Source organism: Micropterus salmoides, unplaced genomic scaffold, assembly GCF_014851395.1.
Source record: "Micropterus salmoides isolate LMB-PRFRI ecotype aquatic unplaced genomic scaffold, ASM1485139v1 Ms_hic_scaffold_22, whole genome shotgun sequence".
In the NCBI taxonomy this organism is placed as follows: Eukaryota; Metazoa; Chordata; class Actinopteri; order Centrarchiformes; family Centrarchidae; genus Micropterus; species Micropterus salmoides.
Window position 1 is genome coordinate 17,151,759 of NW_024041373.1, and position 20,782 is coordinate 17,172,540.

The window sequence follows — 20,782 nt, forward strand, 5'->3', positions numbered from 1 at the left end:
CTTGTGCCACTAGGAGGCAGAATTGTTTAGCAGCAATGGACAGTAAAGTGAAAATTAATCAGGCATAGCTCTGTCTGGACTTCTGTCTGGTCTGCACTCTGCCATGCAACCGTCCGCCGATAAGTAGCTTGTCTGTAATTTGGGACTCTTTTTGGAGACTGAACACAGAAAGGAGAGATGTAGTCTTGCTCCCTTCAGTTGAAAACAATTTAAAACTACAATTGCACAAATTTTATCGCATAGTAATTTTTTTAATCAGTTTCTTTAATAGTTTTGCCTACTCACACAGAAATTTACACAGTGAGAAGAGTGTTGTCTTGTGAAATACAAAATACAAAAGTTCCCATACTACACATGACTTACAGTGATACACAGTACTGAGCAATAGCGTATAATCAGGAACATGGTGAGTAAACAAACACAGATAAAACAGTTCAAAGTGTGCTTGTTTGGATTGCACAACTATCAACAAATAAAAAGAACTAAACAATTGAGTAAGTGTTGGTGCCCATTATTAAAACAAAGGGGGTAATTGGTCCTGGGACTGTGATTTTCAGTGATTTAATCTTATTGATGTAACTTTTTGTTGTTTTATGTAATACAGAAATACTAACCTTCCTGTTCAAATATGGTTGTCAGAGGTAGAAAAAATTTCCCTACTTTTGCAATACACTTTTAAAATCAATAAGTGGAGCCACCCTCTTAAAGGTTAAGCAAATCAAACACAGATGGTACAAAAAGGACCGACAGAAAGATTTTGTGGATTCAAACTAAAGCTGTTTAACCTTCCATAAAAGCCCAGAGCCCAGAGCCTAATGGCTACAGACATTAAAATGCTTTTTTGTATTGGACTTGCTGTTGTACTAACAGGTATGAGATGGTGGTTTTGTGGATAACCTGGCTGGTGACAGGCATTTTTTTGATTGGGTGTAAAGCTGCTGTTCTGTTTCTCATCAATTAGGTGTGGGAAAGTCTGCGTTTGTTGGGAAGAGCCACGGCGGAGGGAAGGATGATCCTGTGCTGCAGTATGTTGTTAACAACTCACTGAGAGAGAACCCAGTCCTCACCAAACTCAGACTGGTAGGAAAACCAGCATACCTTTATACATTGAATTGACTTCATAGCACTTTGATCGTTGTAAATTCCTTAGCAAATAACCCCCTGTATTGTTTAGAGGTGTTTCAGCATGATGCTGCTTTGCCTCTGACCAGATAAACCAAAAGATCACATTACCTCCAAGCTGATATTTTTAAATCCCAGTTCAGGATTCTTTTGATCACCTTTAGCTTAGTGTAAGCAGGGACCTGCCAACATTTATCAACATGCTGAAGCCACCAGCAGGTTATTTAGGTCAGGTGAAGGCTGGTTGGTCATCTGGTGCTCCAGGCTAAAGACTAAAGATGAGTTTGACTTTGAAGTAATTGCTTTGGATCTCACTGCCACGACTGGATTTGTAATGACATGAAAAACATCTGAAGCCAGACCTGCTCAGAATTTTGTTTGTTTAATCTGTGATTTGATATCGCATTTCAATTCTATTATCTTTACTTTCTATTCAACTACAATAACTGAACTAAGTGTGAATACACAATTATAACTGTATAATTTCAGGATCTGAGCAGCTTAATTCTTGAACACTAGAGGGCAGCACAGCGCCAGACAACACTACACAGCTACAAGAAATGTAATGAGGATTGCCATAAATGTTGTTTCCATTTAGCGAAGCAACACAATGAAATATGTTAATTTTTTTTTCGTTTCAGAGAACTCTTGAAGACCCATTCAGTATCATGATGGTTGCCAGCGAACAAGCCCAGTTCATGGCAAATCTCATCAAACTGATAAATGCAACTAAAGCTATTGAAATTGGTGAGATTATGTGTGACCCACTGACTGTAGAAGCAAAAAACGTAGTAGTAGTAATTGAACTATAACATAGTAACTGGAATTTTTTAAAAGCACCTGACTATGTAATAGTGAAATTAAATCACTACTGAACACTTAATGTTATGACTCAAATACTGCTGAAATATTTTCACATAACCTGACAGGACAGAGATCTGATTGATTCCATTCAGGCTCAGTTGTTGATTGAGAGAGGCCTTGATTTTTAAGACTGAATTTTAAATTATCTTAAATTTAGGTGTCTGAATTTAACCGATCCACTTTGAGTGATTAATTCTCGAAATGACCAGTAAAATACAACGTTTTCAATACTGGACACCTGAAAATAAATATTTGCACTACAAACCATGTTCATCTTGATAGATGGCGTTTCACTGCTATGCATTAAGCGGTATTCAAATTTCAACATTCAGATGATTCAGTTGATTATAGGACTCAAATCCATATACAGTCTTTGCTCCCATAGAAGACTTTCTAAACTTTTAATAATCTGGAAAGGACTAAAAGTCAAATTTTGAAGGGATTCAGTTAACATTATATTTATTCTGCAGGGATGTACACAGGGTACAATGCACTGAGCATGGCTTTGGCCATGCCAGAGAACGGAAGAGTGGTAGCTTGTGAAATAGAAGACACCTATGTGGACATTGCCAAACCGTTTTTTAAAGAGGTGAGAACGTTTATTTCTAAACATCATGACTCACATCAAACCATCCAAAAAGACACTGCTTACACAAGACAAAAGAAGATAATGTAAAAATGTGGATGTATTCATGAAACCTTTTAACCCCATAATAGTACAGGTTGCTTTACACAACCTGGCACTTGCGCAACATTTGAATTTGGCATTTTGCAAGTTTAGTAAGACAGATTGCTGCTTCTGTCAGAGCGAAATTGTGCAGCAGACAGCAAACTGTACATCTACCTTCACAAAATGCTGCATACTGGAGAGTGAAAAGGTGTCTGCTCAGGGAACTGTGTCACGTAAAGATGCAAAGACAAGCAGTAAAATCAATTCCTGTTTTAGTCTTCCCCAACACTCTCTTTAAAAAACAAAAAAACACTGTCACTGCACAACTCTCAATTCATACAATTGAATGTTTTCTACAGGCTGGAGTTGAAAATAAGATAGATGTACAGCATGAAATAGCCATGAAAACACTGGGTAAGTGCTTTTGTAAATGTCAGTCACGCTTTCAGATTGAAAATTGACTTATCAAGTCTTGCATTTTAATCTTCATCTCTATTTCATTAGATAAACTGATAGCAGCCGGGGAAGCTGGTACATATGACTTTGTGTTCATAGATGCTGATAAAAAAAACTATGACAGATACTATGAGAAGTCCCTGGAGCTCATACGAAAAGGGGGCATCATTGCGATTGACAATGTAAGTATGCCAATGTATGCTGTGGAATTGAGAGGTGTACAGCACGTGTACTGTGAATAAAACAGCTGTGTTGTTACTGTATGTGAAGGTGCTGTGGAGCGGAAAGGTTGTGAATCCCACTCCAGATGACCTCACCTCCCAGACTCTGGACGCTCTCAATAAGAAGCTACACAAGGACCAGAGGATTGATCTGAGCATGCTCACTGTGGCCGACGGGCTGACCATTGCAATCAAACGCTAACATCACTAGTTGAAAAGTTGCACGTTTGTCTTTCAGCTTAAGTTTTGCTATTTGATATAAGTACAGAATATTATATGTGGAATATGTTGCCTTCTGCACTTTTGTGGCAGCTACAGCAATCATCCAGTGAATGTTGTTGTGGAAAGATTAAACAGTACAACTTCCTTTCTATGTTTACCATCTTATAAGGACAACAATCATAAAAGTGCACTTTTCAAGCATCAAAATGACATTTCAAAATCAATAAATACCATAGCATTACAGGTCAGGATCAGATAAGCATAAAAATAGTATGCTTTTCTTTGTAACAGAACATGAAATGTCTCATTTGGTTTATGGGCTGACATGATCAGCCCTATTTGTAGCTACATTAAACTGTGACAGCAACAGCTCACACAAAATAACAAATGATGTAAGTGGAATAAAGCCATGGGAAACTAAGACTACATCTTTAAAGGAAGTTACAGATATGATATTTATAGTGAGATGAACACAGCAGCCTTAATTTGTGTATGTTATCTCAAGTCTGAAGTGTTTTCAACTGTTGTGATCTAGATTTTTTTTATATACAAGACACTTTTTCTATTATATTTTAAGGCTGGGTTTGAAATGACAAAACATTCCTCTTTAACTACACTACAACTTGAATGCATAACATTCTTTCTCCAGTATTAGCTGAAGACATGCAGGACTCCCTTTCTTTAAAAAACTGTTAAAGATGTCTGAAGAGCACAACCAAGAAGGATCTGGAAAAGCACTCCGGAGTCCCCTACAACATGGTGTACGAAAAGTATAGACAGCCTATTTGAAATTTCAGGGTGAATTATAATAGAATTCTCAAGGTCATCATAAGATATAAAGGACTGGATAGAAACCAGAGGATTTGCAAATCTTTGTAATGACAACAGTCCGGGAGACAAGAATCATATTCTGTTTGACTGTAAGAATGTAAGTGTAATGAATTTCAGAGAAAGGTATCTGCCAAAGTATTATGTAAGTTACCCATCTATGTATGTATAAGCAATCATACAAACCAAAAGTTACTGGCAAACTGGGTGTCTTTTTGCAGAATGTTCTTCCGTTGTCTGAGAAATAGATAATTTTGTGTCATTTTGTCTTTTTGTTATGTCTTGTTTGTGCTCCATATCATATGATTATAGTCCTGAGCACATAATTAAATGAGATTTGATGTTTTTTTTATCTGACTTGCCAGTGAGATGGCAGCAGGAAAAACTGAAACACTAATTTTATGCTTTCAAAGAACACGTCATGAGATGAACACAAAACCGACTATAAAGGCTCCAATGACAATTCTATTTCAGCTATCACACCTAAAACAATTGTCACATTTACTTTTATGATCTTAATATGATTATTTAAGTTTGACACTTTGACTAGAAAATAGATGTTGGCATTAAATTAAAACAATGGTGGAAGAAGTACTCAGATCCATTCATTAAGTAAAAATAGAAATACAGTGTACAAATATATTACAAGTTAAAAGCAGGTTGAAGATCTGCTGTGGTATACAGCATGTTTCACTGTAGTATTCAGATCCAATCTCAAACTTGGGTAGAAATACTATATTACAAGTAAAAGTCCTGCATTCCAAATGCTACTTAGCCTAAGTAAATATGCATTAGTATTGTTGGCTAGATGTAGTTAAAGTAGATGTAGTGGAGTAAAAAAGCACAATATCTCCCTCCAACATGTAGTGGAGCTGTCTAAAAGAAAATAGCATACAATGTAAACACTTAAGTACAGTACTTGAGCAGCCAAATGTACATGAACAGCCTATTTATACTTTTACAATGTTGGAAACAAAACAGTTACTTGATTTCAGGCTTTTCATCTGGATTTAGATGCCTATCTGATATCAAGACCACACGATAAAAAGTGCGAGTTAAGATCAGCCTCCCTGGTTAGTAAGAGGTGCCTGGGTAGGACCGGTAGGTGCTGTTTAAATGACGTCATCCGCTAAATGCAGTAAAGCAAGTTGATCGTGTAACACCGTGGCATGGTATTAATGACGGAATGTAACAACAAAGTTACAGTAATATTAGGCTAATAATAATGATAATAATGCACAGAGGGTGGATTATTTTATAAACTGACATCTGCATTCCGTTAAACCACGTCACAGCTGTCTGCGACAAAGTGTAGTGTAAGCTCTCATTAAGTCATCAGCTGACGCTACACCTTTTCAGCACCGCGGACAGCTCCGTTCTGCATACAGAGCAGATGGCGACGGTTATAAAAGCCCCGCATGGAGCGTCTCTGCACCGGAGATCCACCGCGACAGCATGAGTCACAGCATGGATAACAGACTCGACTTCCCGTACAAAACAAAGCGTTCGGCGTTAGATACCAGTGTCGTGTTTAGGGGGACGTCCACAGGCATGAATTTTGGAAACCCGCCATCTGAAAAGTTTAATGAGAAGGAATTGATGCATGGCTTAAACGATCGTCTCGCAGGATTCATAGATAAGGTGCACCACCTGGAGTACCAGAATCATCTGCTAGAGAGAGAAATTGAGGAGCTCAGAGGGAAAGCGAAACCCGCATCTTGTTTGGAGGAGGAATATGGACCAGAGCTCAGGAAACTGAGGGAGCTGGTTCAGGATATCACTCATCAGAAGCATCAGATTGAAATTGAGCATCAGAATTTAGAGGACCAACTGTCCAACTTGAAAAGACAACATGACCAGGAGGCGCGCAGCAGATCAGACGCAGAGAGCAACATTGTGGTCCTCAAGAAGGACATCAGTGACGCGTATCAGGCTAAACTACAGCTGGACAAGAAAGCCCAGGCTCTCGTGGATGAAATCCACTTCCTGAAGGAAACACATAAGGCTGAGGTGTCAGAAATGTTTGACCAAATCCAGGATGCGCAGGTGACTGCCAAGGAGCATGAATTTGGCAACCCCGGCGTCACTGCGGCACTCCGGGACATCAGGGCACAACTGGAAGGTCATACAGCGTCCGGCGTCCAGCAGGTAGGAGAAACTTTCCGATCTCAGTTTGCGAGATTAACGGAGGCAACTGAGACCAAGAGAAAGGCTTTGAAAGCGACCCAGCAAGAGATTCAGGAGTACAGGAGGCGCTTGCAGGCCAAGAATATCGAACTGGACTGCGCTAAAGGCACAAGGGAAGCGCTGGAGAGGCAACTTCATGACGTCGAGGATCGCCACAAGGAAGAAATGATTCATTACCAGGTAGGATTTCATTTTCAGCACGATTTAATAAAGCCGTGTTCAGTGTTCACGAGTACATGCTGTTCAGTAACACAACCTGTCTCCTTCTCTTGCTCCAGAACACAATCAAAGAACTTGAAAACGAGCTGATAAACTGCAAGTTTGACATGTCTGGGTACCTGCGGGAATACCAGGACCTGTTAAATGTGAAGATGGCTTTGGATGTAGAGATACTGTCTTACAGGTAAAGGTGCTGATTCCAGGTGTGGTTTAACGTTAAATAGTTAAAGACTGAAAAGGCAAACATTTGTGGGGTGAAAAGATGATTATTTTTTCACAATTTTCCTTATTTGACACACTTTAGGCTTCATCATCTGGTGTGAAAGCTGCATTTAAGTACAATACAATTAAACACAAGTACAGTGTCTTGTGCAAACAATCACAATGTTGCACTATGGGAATCACAGAAATGGCCTTGCCTAAAAGTTGATGTGACATAAAGGCTAAACACTAATCAATCTAAATTTAAAGATGTGGATATTCTCTAATTAGAACTTATGTTAAGGCCAATACCCTTTAGTAATAGTTTTTTGCACCTGTCTCAAGTCTTTCTCATTGATGAGGATTAAATTAAATTCTGTATCATTGATGTTCATCAGTGACTGCAGATAAAATCTGTTTCTCCTGTCTTGCAGGAAACTTCTCTGCGGTGAAGAGGCTCGGCTATCCACGATGTCAGACACCAACATGTCCTTGCCCTACATCTACCACCAGTCCCCCGTTTACACCCTGCCTTGCCTCAGCCGACCGGGAGGCCCGCGCAGACGAGCTGAGCCCCAGTACAAGTTTGTAGAGGAGATCATAACGGAGACCACCAGGGAAATTGAGATGTCAGAATTTGAGGAGACAGGGTCGGAGGAGACAGAGGTGGGAAAGGACGAGCAGGAGGCTACCAAAAGAGAGAGAGGGAGCAGTGAGGAAGAGAAGGATAATAAAGACAGTCGAGAGGAGGAAGGTGAGCTGGTGTCTGACAGTGAGCAGAATCAAGTAGGGACTTCAGTGAATGGAGGCGATGATGGGAGTCCTGGGGAGGTGGATGATGGTGAAAAAGGTCAGAAAAGTAAAGACGAGTCAGATGAGAGTGAAGCAGTTGACAACGAAGAGGACAGTGGCAAAGACAGAAATACTCAAAGCAAAGTTTTATTAAGTGAGAGCCTTGATGAGGAAGAAAATGAGCAATGTCAAAAAGTAGCTGAAAACACAGAAGAGAAAGAAGCTGCAGTGACAGATCTCTCCGCAAAACCCGATAAGTTAAAGCCAGAGGTCCCTGCGGAGGATGGACTTGTGAAAAAATCTGATGCTGGTAAAAAAGGAGATGCTGAGAAAGCTTGTTTTATCTCAGCTCAAGCAAAGAAGCCTGATGAGACCTCGACCCAAGTGTCAGACAAAACTCAAGAGCAAAGCAGCATTGTTCAATTGCAAGACAAGGTTCCTACTTTGGCTTCAGAAACAGCTGAGGAATCCACAGATCTGACAGCAGAGACAAAGAGCTCTCTAACCGCAGAGGCAGAGGAGCTTTCAGAAAAGGCTCAAGCACCTTCAAGTACAAAACCCAAGAGTGAGGAAAAGGAAGACAGTGAAAGAGCGCCAATGGAAACACGTAAATCCGAAGCAAAAGGTGATGATAAAGTAGTAAAAAGCCTTCAAGATGCCGGCAATAAAGGCCAAGATGAAGAGTCATCTCTCAAATGTAATGTAAAAAATGTTCCTATAGAGGAGGACCAGATGCCAAGCGGTGGGGAGAAAACCCAAACAGGCCAAACTACATTGCCAAAGGAAAAGACAACGGTCAATTCAGGAATCAAAGAATTACTTCAGGGGGCACTGGAGAGCAGCCAGGGTCAGAAATCAGAGCTGTCTGAAGTGACAGAGAAAATAAACGATCCTCAAGGTAAAACCGAGAAGGTGGAAAGTAGTAAGTTAGGGAAATGATAAGGAAAGAGCCAAACAGATTGGGCTATCCACTGACGAGGAAGTGAGGATGAAGGACATTTACACCTTACATTTGATGAGACAGCAGTTTATAGGCAAATATCAGGGAGAGTGAAGCTGAAAATAGAGAATGGCTTAACTAATGCAGGTGCAAATTAAAGGCATAAGCTGAGCCAAGCCAAGAGAAGGAAGCTCAGAGCTGTGGCTTCTCTTCAGAACGGTCATTTTAAAAGGAGAGAGCATGATTCTTCTACTGCAACAGCTTTGCCTTCGAACTTGAAAATCAACTTGTGATGTTTTCCAATCTTTGGACTCACCACTTAACTCATTTAATCATGAATGTAAAAGATGCAAAGTTACTTCTGAATTTGTGTTCATCTTTATTCGCTCTGGTATGTGCTGACAAATAAATGCAATATCAAAGAAAAAAAAAATCTGTGAATGTTTTTGCTTGACAGCAGCACTCAAGTATTACTGTAGATACAATTGTTACTGCAACAGACAACTCAATGTCGGCTTAACCTATAAATGCTCGTTTTGCCTTCTCTTTCAATAATGTCATTACCATATTTCCTGTAACCTTGTAATCTTCCATATGCGAGTAGAACAATCAGTCTTGTTAGCGCACACATGATCATCTTAATGCAATTATAAGGCAAGATAAGTCACTAACTGGGCATAAAAAAGGTGATCCCCTCTCAAGTATGACTTGGACTGTTATTTAAATGCATGAATCTAGAAATGGAGGTTCAACCAATCTCTTTGTATCGTTCATCATCTGAAGGTCTTTGGGTCTCCTTTCTCCCAATGTCTGTTAACGGTGGCTCATTTATCTATATCGTTAGCTTGTTTATTGCCTGGTGTCTCTGGACCACTTTGTAAGAAAACATCTCAGTAGGTCTCCATTTGCCTGAGTGTCCTTTACAGCTTCCTTTTCCTTTCAGCCTTTTATTCTTGCAAGGTTTTAAGCGTACACATCTGAGAAATTCATAAAAGACTTTAGAGTGCAGGCACCTCTAACTACCCAATGTATAAGTTTAAACAAATATTCCTAAAATCCATGGAATTATGCATCCAATTTCTAAAAATATCACAGTCAGGACTTAGGGCTTCAAGGCAACTTCCTAAAAATACTTGAATAGCTCTGACTTCAATCACATTTTTTTTTTTAAAAAGAACTTGAAAATGGTAGTTTTGACGTGCCCCATTAATTTGACAGAGCTTGAGCTGATGCGCAAGGATTTTAATTCACGTGTACAAAGAGAATGAAAGACTGGACACTGAAAAAACTGCGACTGCTGTCAGTGGAGCTTCTATTATAAGTAAGTAGATAGTCTGAATATACAGTCTAGCCCTTAATAAAGGCTGCAGGATTTTTTTAAAACATGTTTTCTCTTTGGTGTAGAGTGAATAGAAGTCAGAACAACTTTGTATCAACTGTACAAAGCAAAATGTGAAACATAAAAGGCAAACATGTCAGACAATACGTCATAATACTACTGCCTTTTAAAAGTCCAATAGCACACATTTAACTACAACCACTCTCACTCTATAGGCTACTGGCCTCAAAAGATTAACATTAACCAACATGCTCTCGTTGACCTCCCCTTAGGGGAATCACGTTCCATTTGTCTGAAAAACTGAAGTGAACTTAGTGAGATCAACCCTGGGAGGGTTGAGGGAGGGAGTCAAACAATGGTCACTCAAGGTTTATATCAACAATGCATTGCAGTTATGCATTTGGTGCAAGAAAAACATTCATGTTTAGGTTGCAGTAAAGTAAGCTATATAGGAGCATAGTTTAAGAGAATCTTATTGATAGCTTGATATTTTACTGAAAAATGTCCCAAATAGTTGCAGTAAATATTTACTTTGATTCTTGTACGGTTTGCTTTTATGATTTCTTAAATCAAAGTTGGTTTTTTTTTAGATTGATTATGTAACAACTGTCCAGGGATTACAGATGAAACAGTCATTTGGCTAAATTTAGCGCATTTACGTCTGTCCCTGCTAAATCCTACAGAATCAATAAAAAACAAACAAACAACAAAAAAAAAAAACACCATGAAGATCAAACAGAAATGTCTAAATCAGAATCTGCAGCTAATTGCAAAGTGCCTACATATTGCAATTATATGCAGAAGACACTGTTGTCTCATTGAAATGATCAGGCATTTCTGACCATCAGAAAAAGCAGTATAGGCCTAAACCAGTTGATGACTAAGGGCTATACTGATCCATGATAGTTTGGGCTAACAAGTATACAAGGGCAGTTAAATCTCCCACCCACTTACACTCTGCTCACCAAGTGGCCTCTGTATATGGTTATGCAATATAAAAGGGCTGAGTGTAAGTGAATGAGGTAAGTGGAACACTATTAAAATGCAGCAAATAAGTTTTTGGTGGCATTTCAATATCATATTAAAAAGCATTTGTGGAGTTCAAAGACTTTATTGAAAATTTATACATACACGTAAGGACCTCTAAGACTTCCTGTGGGCTCGGTCTCTGCCCAGTACAAGGAAGAAACTTTGAGTGCACACGTGTCAACTTTTAAGTTAAACCTCTTCCGGACCATGATAGTTTGGCATTACTGTGAACATTAAATGACTTGCCCCCCAGTTGTCAGTTATTACAGAATAAACAAAAACTAATTCTGCTTTGTCGGCCAAGTGTGCAGGTTTCTCTCAAACTTACAGCCCCACCTTTAAGAAACCCCAAAAACTGCCCAGTTAAAGGGAGCTTTAATAGAGCGTCACAAACCCCGATGGCCGACGCAAAGTCAGAGAGTAAAAACATCAGAGGTTTAGTTTGTCCTTGTGTGCATGAACAGGAAGGGGTCAGCAATATTTAAATAATAGCAGAAAGGCCTAGTGTACTTAAGTTTTGCAAATGAAAACTGCATAGATGACAAAAGGAATATCAGATTGGTATGACAGTAAAATCAGAGAGAAGAAATGACAACCAACGCCCCACAAAACAGTCAATTGATGTTCTCCTGAAAAAGTGTCTGGGATTATCACAATAAAGCCACACAGATGACAGGCAAAGGGATTGTATTGGATGTCATTATTATGGCAGTGCTGGACAGGAACAATGACATGATATATATAAATAATATGCCACACACTGTCTCTTGAATAGATGAAACTACAAAATAAAAAGCAAGGGTCAAATATACCAGTGGCAGAAGAACCAACTTGAAGTGGTACTCAACAAGTTAGAGTTTGTTGTCGTAGCCTTTGAACCAATCTCTCCAAGACATGCCCCTGCTGGTTTGAGTTGGACATACATTTAAGGCCAGATTCTTCTGATATTCCCTAGTCCCTTGCAGTATGAAGAAAACTTAGGCTTCCAGTTCCAAGCCCAGACCCAGCTTGTGGCCTCCTGCATTGATATTCTTGCCATCGACCAGGCCAGACAAGGTGAGTTTCACACCTGCGTAGGCAAGAGGGACCAACATTAGCCATCACACGTGCAAAATGACTTTTCAGAATGAGGGTTGACAGGAAAACACAGGCTGCCAAGTGTTGCTATAGATGGGTTTCTGTGCAACGTCATCACCAAGGGGCAGAAAGCAGCATTCTGTCCTTGCGGCACATCTAGCTGCAGTGTTGGCAAATTACTCAGAAATTGTAATGTCTTACTTTTTACTCATTTAAAAAGTAATATTACTTTAATTACTGGGTATTAAAAATATAGTCACATTACTTACTACAATTACTTTCAACCCCCACACCCCATCTTTAAAAGTGACAGGAAACCTGCCTACCTTCAGCAGGCATTTTACAAATTAATCCACTTTACCAGAACAATAATTAACCTGAGGAGTCCTTTAAGTGCATGTGCAAAACAGTTCAGTTCAAAAGTCGAGACTCTTGCTTGATACACACACACACACACACACACCATATAATTAGAATAATCAAAAAGTTGATTCATTTCAGTAATTCCATTCAAAGAGTGAAACTTGTATAATGTATACATTCATTCCACACAGACTGATATTTCAAGTGTTCATTCCTTTTAATTTTGATGATTATAACAACTAATGAAACCCCAAAAATCAGTATCTCAGAATATTGAAAACACCTGGTGCCACACTCTAATCAGCCAATTACCTCAAGACACCTGCAAAGGCCTTTAAATAGTCTCAGTCTAGTTCTGTAGGCTGCACAATCATGGGGAAGACTGCTGACTTGACAGCTGTCCGAAAGACGACCATTGACACCTTGCACAAGGAGGGCAAGACACAAAAGGTCATTGCTAAAGAGGCTGGCTGTTCACAGAGCTCTGTGTCCAAGCACATTAATAGAGAGGCAAAGGGACATACATACGCAATACGGATAACCGCACCTTGGAGGATTGTGAGACAGAATCCATTCAAAAAAAGTCTACTCCTGCTGGAGTCAGTGCTTCAAGAACCACCACGCACAGACGTATGCAAGACATGGGTTTCAGCTGCCGCATTCCTTGTGTCAAGCCACTCTTGTACAAGACACAGCTTCAGAAGCGTCTCGCCTGGGCTAAAGGCAAAAAAAAAAAAAAAACTGGACTGCTGCTGAGTGGTCCAAAGTTATGTTCTCCGATGAAAGTAAATTTTGCATCAATTTCCCAGAGTCTGAGGAAGAGAGGAGAGGCACGGAATCCATGTTGCTCTAAGTCCAGTGTAAAGTTTCCATAGTCCGTGATGGTTTGGGGTGCCATATCTGCTGGTGTTTTGAGGTCCAAGGTCAACGCAGCCGTCTACCAGGAAGTTTTAGAGCACTTCATGCTTCCTGCTGCTGACCAACTTTATGGAGATGCAGATTTCATTTTCCAACAGGACTTGGCACCTGCACACAGTGCCAAAGCTACCAGTACTGGTTTAAGGACCATTGTATCCCTGTTCTTAATTGGCCAGCAAACCCGCCTGACCTTCAACCTATAGAAAATCTATGGGGTATTGTGAAGAGGAAGATGCGATACGCCAGACCCAACAATGCAGAAGAGCTGAAGGCCACTATCAGAGCAACCTGGGCTCTCATAAGACCTGAGCAGTGCCACAGACTGATCGACTCCATGCCACGCTGCATTGCTGCAGTAATTCAGGCAAAAGGAGCCCCAACTAAGTATTGAGTGCTGAACATGCCCATACTTTTCAGTTGGCCAACATTTCTATTCCCTTTTTTGTATTGGTCTTAATATTCTAATTTTCGGATAGTGAATTTGCGATTTTCATTAGTTGTCAGTTTTAATCACCAATTAAATGAACACTTGAAATATATCAGTCTGTGTGCAATGAATGTATACAAGTTTCACTTTTTGAATGGAATTACTGAAATGAATCAACTTTGATATTCTAATTATATGACCAGCACACACACACACACACACACACACAGCACGCGCTCTCGACTTTTTAACTAACTTTACCGTTTTGCACATGCCCTTAAAGGAGAAGTATTCAGTGCATAAACAAAACGTTGATTAACGGTACTCTGTCCTTCCGAGTGGATGCTTCACTGGCAGTAGCTCCTGGAGTTTCTCATTTCTTAGCAGATGCTTCAATACAAAATAGTTAGCGGTTGAAAGCTTTTTGCTGGTGTCTCAACACAAAATGAAACAACAGATCTAACTCTGAAATGGCAGTTTATTATTAAGTCAACAAGAATTTACAAACAATGCATAATCTACGTTGATTACAGTGGCTGACTAGTCTTCTGACTGGCTACTAAAGTGCTTTTGCCCACAGGCTGCGTGCGCATCCAGTAGTGTTTGTATACAAGAAACCCATCTGTGTGACTCTATTCTAGGTCATTTATTCAAGTAATTTGCTCAAAATACGAAAGTGTTGTTTGCAAGGACTCTAGTGTGGAGCCTAGAACTGTGTGAACATTTTGCAAACACCCTGCAGCTACCTACAATCTGGTAGGAAACCAGCTTACCTGGTCTGAGTGTCTGGGTGTATCCAACACCAACAAGGCTGTTGTTGTTCACTTTAGCCTAAAGGAGAAAAGTAAGTCAGTTAATAGTGACATTTTTCTTTTCCCTCATCTGCTCCTCTCTAAAGGCCTCCGCGGCAATACTTACACTGATGGAGGCATCCTTGTCCAGCTGATATTTGGCTGCAATCCCAAAGCGCGTGCTGTTGCTACCAGCGGTCCAGGCCAGGTTGACTGCCGTCTCCAGCTGGTCGCTCACCTTCTGGTAGATTGAGCCTCCAAACTCAGCTCCGTCATTACTTAAAAGATCATAAGCATAGGACATGTCTCAAGATACAGGAAACAAAATTTGGAATTTCTAACTACAAAAAGGTTTGTGTTGGAGGTCTTGCCAGCACCTCAGAAAATTTGCATCTACTTCCTGTGCTTTAAATTTCTCATGTTTACTAGTTCCAAACAATTCTGGACTGTTTTGCCAAAGACAGGGAAAGCTTCCAAATATGGAATACTTCTTTCCCTGGGAACCACCTTTAATTTTGCAATAAATATAAATGAATTAGACAAGTAGACTTCAGAGAAACGGCGACTTGCCTGCAGCGTTGAGCTGTGCAGGGAACATTACCTGAGAATCTTGCCATTTAGCGTTTTGTAGTTGTTTTTGTATTATGCATTTAAGCCAGTAATCAAAATCTAGAAAGCCAACAGGGTTGGTAAACAGGATTTAGTGCCAGACAAAGTGTTTCTAATTTCTGGCATTTTATGGCACATAGAAACAGTCAAGTTTTTCCTCCACAAGAGCGTATAACTATTGGATGACTGCTGGAAATAAATATTTAACTTGTTAATCTTGTTGGCATTGCTAAATTAACATGCCCATAGTTTTCCCTGCAGCTTGATTTAACAGACATTGTTTTCATTCAAATATTTAGAAGGTTAACTTAAACTAACCATGTTCCGTACACTTTGCGCACTTGACTGCACTCCACTGACCACCATGCTGTTATTGAGAGCCTGACAAGCATGTTTGTATGCTCATTCCCTGGGGGAATACCCATTGGATGGTTTATTCTTTGATGCCTTTTGAACCAATAGTATTTGAGATAAGTGGGGAAAAATACCTCCTCCGCATGGGTACGGATGTTCATTAGGGTTAACGGTGTTCCGAACAGACCGAAATACTTAATTTCAAATGGCGAAAATGGACACACAGTTTATGTATAACCTGGATATCGGAGAACACAACATGTATTTTTTCACATGTATCACACTGCACTCTTTAGCACAAGTAAACAAACTTTATGTTCAGTTACTTGCTGGGTTTAACAAAGAGGCTGCTCTGCCGCATTCCTTCAGGCTGTTAAAGCTCGGCACATTGTATAGTTGTGTGTCATCACAGCAAGCCACAGATAATTTGTGTTACATCTTTTTATTGCCTCATTGTAATTTCTTTTTATGTGGCCTTCTTGATTCATAGCATAAAAATCCCATAACCGTGTTGGCAGTTAAAAATCATCTGTTATTCAATATTTTTCAACCTTCTGATGCACAATATATCACATGTATAGTTGTTCATAGATTAGGGGAAAAACAAAATTACAGATCAAGTGAACTGAAAGTTTCATGTGAAAGGTATTTTACTTACACATTGGTATGCAACTGGAAGTCTCCCGTCTTGTAGCCGATGGCAAAGTTGTTCTGGGTCATCTTGGATTTGGCAGTGTCAAAGCTCATCTGGTATCCGGCGAGCCACCCCTCGTAGCCGACGACAGCCGCTCCGTGGATGGTGGGGCCAGCAAAGTCAAAGTCAACATCACAGCCCAAGTTAACGTACTCACGCTTGTAGGCGGTCTTAACTTTGCCACTCTTCTTGCTGTGGAATAGAAACACAGCTATGGTTAACCTTAATTGAAATCAAGTCAAAATAGGCACCAAGAAAGCACTTCTAGGACCAGGTTATATTTCCTGCACTGTGCCCATTTAAATGTGCTAATTTGTACTAATGTACTACTTTGTTCAAACAAGACTGCATCCTCGACAGTGTTGACACAAACAGGGATAGGCAGCATTGTTCTGTGTAATTCTGATATGCTTCGGGTCTTCTGTTTTGATAGGTTTGAAGACATAACACACAAGTTCATGTAAAAGGTTTCCTAATTTTTTAATGTGGTGAAACAATATTAGGAAGGCGCCCATTCCTTAATAGTAATTACCTCCCTTGGCCTCGTCCTCAACGCACCCAAGGGTGTTTTAGCACCCACTTTGGGAACCACTGCCATAGATTTGTGTTCCCCCAGAGATAATTCTGAACCTATGCACTGTGCATGCTGTCAGCTCAAGTAGCAAAAAGCATAAGAAATATTTTTCTTCATAGGCCACATAGCTGGAACACTGAGTAAATGATCAGCCACTATTTCACCAGCTAGGACTTTAAGAGTCATGGCTGACTCAAGTCTAGTTTGCTGGTCACTGCCAAAATCATTTTGCTCAATGCTGGTGTTTATTTCCCAGCCTGAGCATGACACTGGGGCCTTGGACACGCTGCATCAATGTAGCCACATATCTCCACCCTCACCACTTTCAACATGAGAGGACACGCTTCCTCTGGGCCATGTGCCATATTCTTCATGTGATTTACATCTCATAGAAAGCAAAAACATTAAGGATCACCTCAGTATCTGGGCTCAATAATAAACATAAAGACAAAATCCTCTGAGAACAAAACATAATTAAAGCAAAAGTGCAGAACCCGACAGTAAACCACAGTAAGTAACAGACTAGCTCCATATTGGGACTGGGGTCACATGGCCAGCAACAACACTCGTCAGAAGCATGAACAGCACGGATCAGGTTGCCAAAGTTACTCACGTAGAGAGGCAACAGGCCGAGCAAACTATGTTAAGCAATGAGTTCAAGTAAAATTCACATGACTAAGAAATCATTTTTTAAAACCATCTTACCCAGTGTTTGGAGAGAATGTTGTGTCAAAAGTCAGCTTCAGTCCCTTGGCAATCTGTGACACACAACAGAAAACATTTGACATAAGAAATTAATGTTGTTCTGTCATTCTCAGAGGGTAGAAACTTTATTTATTTTTGTTAAATAACAGGTTTAGGAAATGTCTGAATATTGCCCTTACTTGATCTTCCACAGTGATTTCTGTCCCCAAGGTGTTGTCAGTGTTCCACTTCTCAGTGAAGGTCAGGCCGTATTCTGACCTCTTGTATTTAGTTTCCAGGCTGCCTGCTACTTTGCTGGTATCAGTGTTGGAGGAACCAGATGTTTTGAATTCCTGCAAGGGACAATTTTAGAGGAATGACAATCACAAGAAAAACTTAAAGACAAGTTACTCTGGATGAAATAACTGAATGTAAAGAAACCCATTCAGTTCTCTCTTATAGTACAATCGGCAGTCAGGCCGATTGTACTATACTATATTTGTATTAATATTTCTAATTTCTTGGCCTTAAACCCAACCTTATTTTATGTTAAAAACAAAAAGTATGTGTAATCTAGAAAGCTGTAACAACTGCCCATTGTGAGAGAAAATTAGTTAGGAATTTTGATGTTCGATTAGATGATTCCTCAAGTCTCAAACTCCTACAGCTTTTCCAAGTGTGGGACAATTATACCAAACAGAAGAGCAAAGTCTTCTGTTTTAAATTTTTTTATTTCATTTTAACGTTTATCTTGGGCTCTGGGAACTGCGATGCGATTTCAGTAAAATTTCGATTCATTGTTCACTCCAAATAATATAAAATTATTTTAATGGGTTCACCAAATTATCATTTGTTAATAAAACTATCATTATCTGCAGACCTTGTAATCTGCACGGCTGAGTGGGGTTAAATATGAAGACTGGCACATTTACTGGAGGTTGGATATGCCGTCTTACTACCAATAAGACTTTATTGGCTGACAATGCCAGAACAGAGCCAGGAAGTGTCAAACATAAAGACATGTAAGCTAACTCACAATACAAAATTGACACCATCCTTTGTAACTTTACTGTGAAGTTTCATCACTATAGTGACTATAAAGTAAGTTCTAGTTTTGTGTTCTTAATCCACAAAAGAAATGAGCTTACCACTCCACTGGCCGACTTTGTCTTGACATCGAGCTTCACCAAGCCAAATCCTGAAGAAAACAATTGTTTTGTTCAAATTATTTAAATGCGGATTTAAAATCTACAACAGTATGTACACCTGCCAGTACAGAAGTTTTAACATCACACTACTACTTCATCACATGGTTAAAAAACATACCATAGCCTTTGTTGAAGATGTCCTTGGCGGACTTGCCCAGATCAGCATAACAGGGAGGCACGGCCATTGTATCTGTAGACAGAAGCAAAACGCAATGCTCAAATTACTCCTTTGACATGAAGTATATATTTTCATAAGCTTGTGTATAGTTACAAAGAAACCCAAAATGTAATTATGTAGAAAGATTTCAATTAACAATTTAGCTCTCCTGCACAATTGAATGTGACTTGCGGGTAACACTTATTTAACAGTTGCAAATGTCTGTCAGCGAAACTGTTACATAGCAAGCTACCTGCAAAGTTTCTATATCACGTAAAGAACATCAATATTTAAGGTTATAAGCAGGGATTGCAGTCTCATAAATATACTACATGCATTTATTTTATTGTGGGGCTACAGTATGCAATTGGTAGAAGCTATGAATGCATTGTGAGAATTATTTGTGCATAATATGAATATGCCAAACACTGGCTAGTATGGAAGATGCATTTTTTCTTGAAGCAAAAGAAACCAAGGCTGGTTCACATGCAACAGTATCTGTTCTTCCTGCCTACACCCGTTAAATCCAAAAGCTATACAGTGCATTAGTGGGCATTTATAACCAGACTCTTACCATCTGGTCGATGACCAGATGCATGGATCTTTCTTGCTGCACAGATTCACCTGTATTCACTGTATCTGTCAGCTCATGCTACGCAACACTGTGGGATATACAGCCTTTGCGGCACATTGTCCAAACCCCTTTCTAAGTCTCATGTTACCCAGTTGATGGTGAGTACTGACACTAACAGTGATGGTTTCACTTTGCATACCTCCGGCACAGTAACAGCATTCCAGTATTGCAGGTAGTCACATCAGAACTAGTGTGACAATCGATGGACAAGGTTACTGAGTGAGAGGGGAGCCATTTTGTCGCACTGGAGTGCCTAACAGTGGCTCAGGCGTGGCCTTTATTAAACTACCGCTCCACGTGAATTGGCAGCCACAGCTAGGCTTGCCTCGGCACATGCCGGTGCAAATTAGCCGGGTGTGTTAATTAACTGGTCCGCTTGCACGATCAGCCAGCTAACATACCTCACTACTGCTAACTAGGCCATAGTGAGGTTATCCAAATGATGATAATGCCACCGTTAAAGTGGTGAGTTGTGATTTATTTTTACTGATAGATGCTTTACAGAACACCTGCCGCTTCAACAGAAGCATGAGACGTTTATTATAAAGCAAAACTCCCCAGCTTTCACTTTACATGTGTCAGACATGGAGCTAGCTTAGCTAAGTTAAGTTTGCTAGCCTACAGAGTACCGGTGTGTGTAAAGCACGCTTAAACACGAGTTACTGCTTGTTAACGAGTTGATTAACAGTGTCATACTTAATAAATGTGTTTCTTACCAGTAGAAGATGGACCTAGCGATAAATTAGAGTGACTTTATTAGAGATGTTCCTCACACCGCACGGCAGAGGTAGGCGTCACCGGTTGGAGGGCGAGCTGAAGGAGACTGCACTGCAATGAAATCCAGACCCATCGCATCCCGGCTAAGGACCCAGGACAGCCACATATGTGCCTGAATAAAAATGCTTGTCACGGCCTTTTTATATACAGTCTATGGTCACGACCGTGGCTGCGTCACAGTTCAGGCTCTGGTCATAACAATAATGACACTTTTATTAGGGATGGGCGATACCAAACTTTTTTTTTTTAATTAAAAGGCGGTAAAGCAGAAACCTACGACGGATTATTAGGGCCACATTGAGGAGTAAAAGAAATCAGAGATTATAACAATATAGTCGTAATATTACGAGAATAAAGTCATAATATTACGAGAATAAAGTCGTACTATTACGAGAATAAAGTAGTATTTTTAAACTACATGTTAG

General features: G+C 39.9%; 3 protein-coding genes across 3 annotated transcripts; 2 read left to right on the forward strand and 1 right to left on the reverse strand.

Annotated features, from left to right (window-relative positions):
* The first annotated feature begins 730 nt into the window (after positions 1-730).
* Positions 731-3,598, forward strand: comtd1 (catechol-O-methyltransferase domain containing 1). Its single transcript, XM_038737967.1, has 7 exons — positions 731-870; positions 962-1,080; positions 1,764-1,869; positions 2,457-2,575; positions 3,016-3,070; positions 3,161-3,294; positions 3,383-3,598. The coding sequence occupies exons 1-7, from the start codon at positions 816-818 to the stop codon at positions 3,533-3,535; spliced, it is 741 nt and encodes a 246-aa protein (XP_038593895.1). The 5' UTR covers positions 731-815; the 3' UTR covers positions 3,536-3,598.
* Positions 3,599-5,533: 1,935 nt separating this feature from the next.
* LOC119917585 (neurofilament light polypeptide) lies at positions 5,534-9,414 on the forward strand. Its single transcript, XM_038737965.1, has 3 exons — positions 5,534-6,750; positions 6,849-6,973; positions 7,425-9,414. The coding sequence occupies exons 1-3, from the start codon at positions 5,839-5,841 to the stop codon at positions 8,719-8,721; spliced, it is 2,334 nt and encodes a 777-aa protein (XP_038593893.1). The 5' UTR covers positions 5,534-5,838; the 3' UTR covers positions 8,722-9,414.
* A 1,742-nt stretch (positions 9,415-11,156) lies between these two features.
* On the reverse strand, positions 11,157-20,450 carry vdac2 (voltage-dependent anion channel 2). Its single transcript, XM_038737966.1, has 9 exons — positions 20,297-20,450; positions 18,908-18,979; positions 18,730-18,779; positions 17,782-17,934; positions 17,603-17,655; positions 16,288-16,515; positions 14,794-14,944; positions 14,649-14,706; positions 11,157-12,159 (listed from the first exon to the last, which is right to left on the reverse strand). Exons 2-9 carry the CDS (start codon positions 18,972-18,974, stop codon positions 12,068-12,070), a joined length of 852 nt encoding a protein of 283 aa, XP_038593894.1. The 5' UTR covers positions 18,975-18,979; positions 20,297-20,450; the 3' UTR covers positions 11,157-12,067.
* Between the last annotated feature and the right edge of the window lie 332 nt (positions 20,451-20,782).

Bases quoted from the DNA above. Each gene is read 5' to 3' on its own strand.
- vdac2 (XM_038737966.1), bottom strand. From the start codon at position 18,974: ATGGCCGTGCCTCCCTGTTATGCTGATCTGGGCAAGTCCGCCAAGGAC. The intron at 16,516-17,602 runs GTAAGATGGTTT...TCTATTCCACAG, and splicing joins ACATTCTCTCCAAACACTGG to CAAGAAGAGTGGCAAAGTTA. The intron at 12,160-14,648 runs GTAAGCTGGTTT...TTGCCTACGCAG, and splicing joins CACCCAGACACTCAGACCAG to GTGTGAAACTCACCTTGTCT.
- comtd1 (XM_038737967.1), top strand. From the start codon at position 816: ATGGCTACAGACATTAAAATGCTTTTTTGTATTGGACTTGCTGTTGTA. The intron at 1,081-1,763 runs GTAGGAAAACCA...TTTTCGTTTCAG, and splicing joins TCCTCACCAAACTCAGACTG to AGAACTCTTGAAGACCCATT. The intron at 1,870-2,456 runs GTGAGATTATGT...TTTATTCTGCAG, and splicing joins AACTAAAGCTATTGAAATTG to GGATGTACACAGGGTACAAT.
- LOC119917585 (XM_038737965.1), top strand. From the start codon at position 5,839: ATGAGTCACAGCATGGATAACAGACTCGACTTCCCGTACAAAACAAAG. The intron at 6,751-6,848 runs GTAGGATTTCAT...CTCTTGCTCCAG, and splicing joins AAGAAATGATTCATTACCAG to AACACAATCAAAGAACTTGA. The intron at 6,974-7,424 runs GTAAAGGTGCTG...CCTGTCTTGCAG, and splicing joins GTAGAGATACTGTCTTACAG to GAAACTTCTCTGCGGTGAAG.